The sequence below is a fragment of the Nannospalax galili genome, unplaced genomic scaffold, assembly GCF_000622305.1.
Source record: "Nannospalax galili isolate Female #2095 unplaced genomic scaffold, S.galili_v1.0 scaffold1225, whole genome shotgun sequence".
Classification (NCBI taxonomy): domain Eukaryota; kingdom Metazoa; phylum Chordata; class Mammalia; order Rodentia; family Spalacidae; genus Nannospalax; species Nannospalax galili.
The window spans coordinates 139,493-147,076 of NW_008352717.1; the positions used below are offsets into that span (position 1 = coordinate 139,493).

At 48.6% G+C, this 7,584-nt stretch overlaps 1 protein-coding gene across 1 annotated transcript; it reads right to left on the minus strand.

Moving 5' to 3' along the window:
- Nucleotides 1-882: 882 nt before the first annotated feature.
- On the minus strand, nt 883-7,212 carry Nppb (natriuretic peptide B). The gene is made up of 4 exons (XM_008849932.3): nt 7,187-7,212; nt 2,014-2,380; nt 1,555-1,807; nt 883-1,045 (listed from the first exon to the last, which is right to left on the minus strand). The coding sequence occupies exons 2-4, from the start codon at nt 2,137-2,139 to the stop codon at nt 1,029-1,031; spliced, it is 396 nt and encodes a 131-aa protein (XP_008848154.1). The 5' UTR covers nt 2,140-2,380; nt 7,187-7,212; the 3' UTR covers nt 883-1,028.
- Between the last annotated feature and the right edge of the window lie 372 nt (nt 7,213-7,584).

Consider the following 7,584-nt stretch of genomic DNA (forward strand, 5'->3'; position numbering starts at 1 on the left):
AAAGTAATTTTTAAAAAGAGATGAGATGGCGGTGACCCTAACAGCGTCTCCTGTTGATTAAGACTACACATTAGGATTTTTTTTTCCAGTGAGGGGGGGGTGGCACGTTTTGAGACAGGGTCTCGTGTAGCTCAGGCTAGCCTCAAGCTATGTAGCTGAGAATGGCCTTGAACCCAGCTCACACACTCGGATTCTGAGGGTTGTATCCTCACTCTACAGTGAAGAAGAAAGTACAATGTGGCCCTTGGAGAGGAGAGATGAATGGCTGGGCCCCTGTCAAGCCCCTGAAACCTTGCAGTTGGGGTTTTTTAAGACAAAATCATTAGAAATTGGAGGTTTGAAGCTGAGATCTGAGGAAGGCTAGAGGGTTCACACACATCAGGAGTGCTGTAAGCTAGTATTACACACACACACACACACACACACACACGCACGCACGCACGTAGGAGCCAGCATCTCTGACATCTAGGAACTTCTAGGAACAATAATGACCCAGGAAAGTGCTTGAGGATAGAATTCTAGGAAGAAGAGCAGAGCCAATACCTTGGTACCCACCCTCCCGTTGTCCCCCTCCCAGGAAGACAGTACAGCTTCGAAAAGCAGTTTCCACAAAGTGTCTCGGTGCTTGAGGTGCAGACTGACATCTCAGAGCATTAAAAACCCGGAAAGAAAAGAAGGGCTGGCCACCTCACTGGCTCAGCCCTTGAACTGTGTCCCCACCCCACCATTAAGATGCCTTAAGGGGCCTTTCAGAAAACACCCATTGTATGGTTTGTTTCTTTTCTTTTCAAAATGTGAGTTTGTTTTAAAGACACAGAGACAAGCTCATTTCAAAAGCAAGAACTATATGATTAGTTTATTTTACCATGGAAAGTTTGTGCTCAAAGGTAAGAAATTGTCTTATAGAAAACAATCGAATAAATAAAAATAAATAAATAAATAAATAGGATCACTTCAAAAGGGGGCCACGGGGTTGGGGAAAGAGCCCCCAGCGGAGTCAGATGCAGGTGTCTGCAGGCAGGATCTCCCTAATACTTCTTCAGCACTGTGGGGAGAAAAGATGGGAGTGATGATGGCCTTGGGAGGGAAACTGAGGCAGGAGCTGGACTTCCTTCACCACACACCACCCTCAGTCCTCAAATGATTTTGATGTTTGAGGCTCTGGAAAAAAAGTCCATCTCACTGGGCCTCAGTTTCCTCTGTAAATTGAGGTTATCCTGGTAATTTGCCTCTTTGTCTTTGAGGATCTGGTTTTGGGGAATGGGGACAAAAAATTCTTAGGACTAGAAAGGGCCACCAAGTAACAGGCAGACTCCACCTGGAGAGAGTCTACTCCTTTGGTTAAGAGCCAGAAGGTGGATTGAAGGGAAATTGGGACCCGTGGGCATATAATGAATGTCCCCAATTGATATTTCCTGACAGATCCCCTTGGCCCTAAAGACACAGGTGTAGCAGACAGCAAGCCCAGAGGCCTCTACTGGTGGCATGCATGGGAACAGGGGGTGGGCTGGGTGGCTGTGCAGTTTGTAGGGGTGTGGCAAGGTGGGAACTCACCATTGCAGCCCAGGCCACTGAAGGAGCCTATTCTATCCAACCGTCCCCCGAAGCAGCCTGAATTACGCATCATCTTGGGGTTGCGAAGTCTCTGCAGGGCCTGGAAAGCACTGTCTTGGGGTGCAAGGATGCCCTCTGGAGCTGCTTTCTTAGTCTCCCGAGCTTCTGTGGGGCCTTGATTCTGCTGGAGCTGCTCCTGGGCCATCTCTGTCTGCACTCCCAAGATCTTGTTCCTCAGTTGATCTAGCAGCTTCTGCAGTGAGTGGGGAGCCCAGGCCTCAGGAATATGCCCTTGGCACCCCCACCCTCCATGGTGCCCACTGATTGAGGGGCCGTAGCACCCGATCTTTCTGCTTTCTGATTCATTGCTAATTCCTAAGGGACATGGGTCCTTTCCATTGCTATTGTCCAAACCCTTCAGGCAGATCACATCTGTCTGTGTAGTCCCTCAGCACTCACCTGCATCTCAGACTGTTCTGAAGACTGGCTGGGACTACCTAGAGGGTGGCAATGACCTCCCAGCTGTGACAGACACAAGAAAAGAAGGAGCACAATCGGTCGGGACAATGTAGTCTGGAAGTCCATGTCACAGGTCGGTCTGCTGCTGCTGCTGCTGCTGCTGAGGCTGAGGCTGGTGCTACTGCCTTGTGGAGTTCTTGTCCCACCTCCTCAAGCAGCTCTGGCTTCTTGGGCAACCGACACCTCTGCCTTTTATCCTTGGGCTGGGTGTCCTTCCAGCCCTTCCCCTGGAGGGGGGTTTATCTCTGATTTATCAGCCACATTCCGGCCTGCTGAGCTCAGGGCCTGAGAATTCACCCCTCCATGCCTGTAAGGAATGCTCCTGGTGAGGTGGAGGCTGGGGAGAGCAGGCCTAGTATAGAAGTATGGGCTGGGCCAGGATGGGAGTGTGTGGAGGACACAAATACATCTGTTTCCTGCTCCCTCCTTTTGTGTAAAAAAAATCTGGGGGCCTTAACATCCAGCACCCCTCCTGGAAATGGCAGGGAGAACCCCAGCTTTCCCAGACACGCCTCAAGCGTGGGGTGTATGGGGTGACTCACTGAAAACAGCCCCAGCCAACACCCACCACCACCTGCCTCCTTGGAGAGTTTCCTTAGAACCTGTAACCCAGTCCCTGCCTGACGTCCTAGCACTCTGCCTGTCTGCCCACGGTCCTGGTGCGCTGCTTGCTGTCCGTGGTGCTGATCTTACAGAGTGAATTTTACGCAAACTCTCAAGCTCTCCAACAGATTTCCAGACCAGAAACACCTATGTGGGATGGCTCACACACCATTCTGATACCCCTCCCATTCTCTTACAACCCCCCCAACCTTGTGAGCCTTTCAGCACAGGGATGCTAACTCTCTAGTGTCAACTGATTAAAAACTTGGGTATGACAAGGAACTTCTGGAATGTAGACCCTTCATCCACTCCTTAATGAAGGGAGCTGATGTGAATGGAATTTTGAGAGCCTGGCCCAGAGATGAGCTCACACAGGAATGCCTTCTGACATATCGCCAGGTGCCAATGTCTTCTCCCCCCACCAAGTCAACTCATAATGGGATGAAAAAGGGTGTCTGGACACCGGAGATGTGGGCCCCTCCCCAGTGCCACCTCATCGAATCAAGTGACTTCCCATTAGCACATCCAGCCTTGCACCAGAAATGAGACTCTGAGGAAAAGAGGCCCTGGGGGGACAGACACCTCCCAAGGGTGTATCATCAGTGTCACAATTCCAGAGCATATGTTAGCAAGTGTTAATGTGGTTGTTCTAGTTAATTTTCTTTTGCTGTGATAAATGTCATGACCAAAAGTAACTTGAGAAGGGTTATTTATTATTATTATTTTTTGGTCTTTTTGAGACAGGGTCTCCCTGTATCCCCAGCTGGCCCAGAACTCACTATGTAGACCAGGTTGGCCCTGAACTCACAGAGATCTGCCTGCTTCTGCTTCCTGAGTGCTGGGATTAAAGGTGTGTACCACTACACTTGGCGAGGATTATTTCTTCTTTTATTATTATTATTTTTATTTTATGTGTATGAATGTTATGCCTTCATGTAGGTAAGTGCACCCATGTCGTGCAATGCCCACAGAGGACAGAAGAGGCTGTCAGATCCCCTGGAACTGGAGTTACAGACAGTTGTTAGCTGCCATGTGGGTGTTGGGAATTGAACCTGGCTCTTCTGCAAGAACAGTCATGTTCTTAACCACTGAGCCATCTCTCCAGCCCCCGGATTATTTATTCTTACATAAATAAGAAGGGAAGCCAAGGAGGAACTCAAGGCAGGAGCTTGAAGCAGAAATCAATGGAGGAACGCTGTTACTGGCTGGCTTCCCCTTGGCTTGCTCAGCTAGCTTTCTTTTTTTTTTTATGTAGACCAGGCTGGCCTTGAACTCACAGAGATCCACGTGCTTCTGCCTCCCAAGTGCTGGGATTATAGGCATGCACCACCACTCTCGGCTCTTTCTTTTGGTCTTTTTGAGACAGGGTCTCCCTGTAGCCCCAGCTGTCCTGGAACTCGCTATGTAGACCACACTGACCTTGAATTCACATAGATCCACCTGCCTCTGCCTCCCAAGTGCTGGGATTAAGGGCATGCATTTTTACAAGTAGGAGCCTTTAATGAGTGGGGTCTTGCCCTCAAGGTATCCCTCACACTGCCCCAGTGCTGAGCACCAGGTTTCTCTTTAACAACCACAGTTGTTTTATTGCCCACATGCTCCTTGTCTGAAATTTTAAGCTTGTTCACACACCTTACCTCTTCCAAGCTCTCACAGGGATGGTCCATCAAGCTCTACTACAACATTCAAGGGATTTTTCTAACCAAAGTTCCAAACTCGTCTTCATTATAGCAATGACCCTGCTTCTGGTACTAATTTCTGTCTTAGGTTCTTTTCCTGTTAAAAGTACTCTGACTGGAGTATCTTAATGGCGATGAAGGAAAAGGTTTTATTCTGGTTCCCAGTTCAACGGTACAGTCTGTCATCCTAAGGAAGTCAACACAATAGTTGCTCCAAGCAGCTGGTCATATCACACCCACAATCAGGAAGCAGAACGTGATGAAGGCATGATATTTATATATAATATAGATCACATATATGGCATGCTGTGTGTGTGTGTGTGTGTGTGTGTGTGTATCAGGATCTCATAGAGCCCAGATTGGCCTCAAATGCATGACTCTCCTGCCTCTACATCCTCAGTGCCAGTATCACAGGTATGGGCCCCATGCCCTCTTTGTGCAGTGCTGGAGATAGAACCTGGGGCTTCATGCATGCTAGAAAAGCATTCTACCAGCTAAGCTCTATCCCTGAGACCACTCTTCTGGTATTTTGCTGATCTGCTATATAAAAAGGTCACTCAAAACTTGGTGGCACACAGTGACCATCTTTCAAGTGTATCTCCCAGTCCTGGTGGTTGGTGGGGCAACTGTTGTGTTGGCCTCCTTGCCATGATGGACATCCGTTGCACAGCTCTGACTGGGGGTTCCTCTTCTGAATGTGGTAGCCAGGTGATGGCCGCTAGAGTCTGTTGAAGACTTTGCCATTTGCTGTCATCTGGGCTGGGGTGGCCAGAACAGATGCAGGCTTATCACTCACGTGGCCAGCTTGAGCTTTCTACGGCTGGTGGCAAGTGGTCTGAAAGTGGAAACTGTTCGTCCTCTTATGGGCTGGACTTGGAACTGGTGTGGTGTCTCCACCATTGTTTTACACTGGTTAAAACAGACCCAGGTGTCTCCAGAGAAATTGATAGCAGATGCCATCTCTGCCGAAGGATGTCAGGTGACCATAAAGTGGAAGACGGTGAAGGGACCCCTGTGGCACTCAGCTACCTCGTCTGTTCATCAGATTTTCCAGAAGCAGTGCTTTATATGTAGCCCTTTAACCTCCTCATCTTCGTCCACTCACCTTGAAGCCTCTGTCCATCCTACAGCTGGTGCTGTCCTGTCAAATCCCAGACTTGAGTTCAGAGTCTGCTCACTTAGTGTTGTGTTAGGTTTTAGGGTTTGATAGAGAGATTCTGAGTCCGAGCACCCTTTCAGGCAAAAGGTCTTTAATAACACCAGCCGTACAGTAGGGTCTTGTGCTGGATAGCTTTAGTTACCAACTTGATACACCTGGTAGAGGGAGCCCCAACTGGTAAACTGCCTCCATTGAACTGGTCTGTGGCCATGTCTGTGGGGCATCTTCTTGCTTATTGACTGATGTGGGTGGGCCCAGCCCACTGTGGGTGGTGCCACCCCTGGGCACATGGGCCTGTGTTGTATAAGAAAGTAGGTTGAGCACGGGCCAGAGGAGCAGGCCAGTAAACGGCATTCCTCCATGGTCTATGCTTCAGTTCCTGCCTCCAGGTTTCTACCCTGAGTTCCTACCTTGCGTTCCCTCAGTGATGAACTGTGACCCAGGAGATGTGAGTCAAATAAACCCTTTCCTCCTCAAGTTGTTTTTGGTCAGAGTGTTTTGTCACAGCAATTGGAGGATAACTAGAAAAGGTCTGAAGCAGAATTTCCATCCTAACAGACAAAGCGAGGTATCTACTCTTCTTTGTTGTTTATTTTTGTTTTATGGTGTATGAATGTTCTTTCTGCTTGCTTGTATGTAAGAGCATCATATGCATGCAATGCCAACATAGGCCAGAAGAGGGTGTCAGATCCCCTGGAACTGGAATTGCAGATGGTTGTCAGCTGCCATGTATGTGGGTGCTGGGAACCAAACCTGGGTCCTCAGCACAAGCAGCCAGTGTTCTTAACCGCTGAGCCATCTCTCCAGCCCTGAGAGATACCTATTCTTAAAGGTTTCCGAGGGAAACGGAGGCAGCTCTGCACCTTTGGGAAGTAGGCTTGGTCAACTTGTGGCCTATGCTGTGAGCCAGAGGTGTGGGAGGGGCACTTTAGACTATGTGACAGGGTCACTCTAGATTGTAGATAGGACTTATTTAATGCGGGACTGACTGCAGTCAAGCTGCCTTCGACCTCAGGCAACAAAGCTGCTCACAGCTGCCTCTAGAGGGTCTGGCTTCTAACGTGTTAGGCTTTTTCCTTCTGGAGATTTTTGTCTCTGCCTTGTTTCTGAACTCTGCTCCTTTCTATCTCTTCTCATTGAAATTTCCTCTTCCTTCCTTCCTTCTTTCCTTCTCCCCCCTCTTTCTTTTTGAGACAAGGTCTCATGTAGCCCAGGCTGGTCTTGAACTCACTATGTAGCTGAGGATGCTCCTGATCCTCCTGCCTCTACCTCCCAACTACTGGGATGACAGACATGCACAACCAACAGTTTAATGTTATGCTGGGGATTGAACCCAAAATTTTGTGTGTCCTAGGCAACAACTGGGCTACACCCCCAGCCTGAGCTTTGATGTTTTGTTTTGTTTTTCAGTCCTGAGGGTCAAACTCAGGGCCTCTCGCATGTTACACAAGCACTCCTATCACTGAACTACTCCTCTAGTCCAGCCACTGAATCTCAAACTGCTCCTCCCCAGATGACCCCACCCATAGACATACAGTGGCAGCACAATCTCTCCAGGCAACACTGTTTGTTGTGTTCTCTACCTACTGGCATGTAATTCTGTTTTCTGTTGCTATAACAAAATACCCAAGGTGGGATGCTTCATATAAAAAAAGAGAATTGTTTAGCTCACAGTTCTGGTGACTGGAAATCCAAGGCCATGGTGTCAACATCTAGGAGGACAGACTTCTTGCCACATTGTGGTGTGGCAGAGGGTATCACCTTGCAAGACCAAGCAGGCAGCTAGAGAGCGCTTTCCTTGTGATCAAGCCTCTGCAGAAATAAGACATGCATCTATGAATGGAATAACCCAGTCACCTCCCAAAGCCCTGCTTCCATTAACATGTGCATTTGGGGATTAATACATGAATTTGAGGAACACATTCAAACACAGCATAGCCTCTCACATGCTGGTAAGACTAACATCTATTTACCCTTTCTTCCTCCCTTCCTTCCCTTCCTTCCTTCTTTCCTTTCCACAGGATCTTATGCATCTCAGGCTGGCCTTGAACTCTAAACATAGCCAAAGAT

Excerpts from the sequence above, each read along its gene's own strand:
- Nppb (XM_008849932.3), bottom strand. The coding sequence starts at position 2,139 with ATGGACTTCCAGACTACATTGTCCCGACCGATTGTGCTCCTTCTTTTC. Across the intron at positions 1,808-2,013 it reads CAGAACAGTCTGAGATGCAG|AAGCTGCTAGATCAACTGAG; the intron begins GTGAGTGCTGAG and ends CACTCACTGCAG.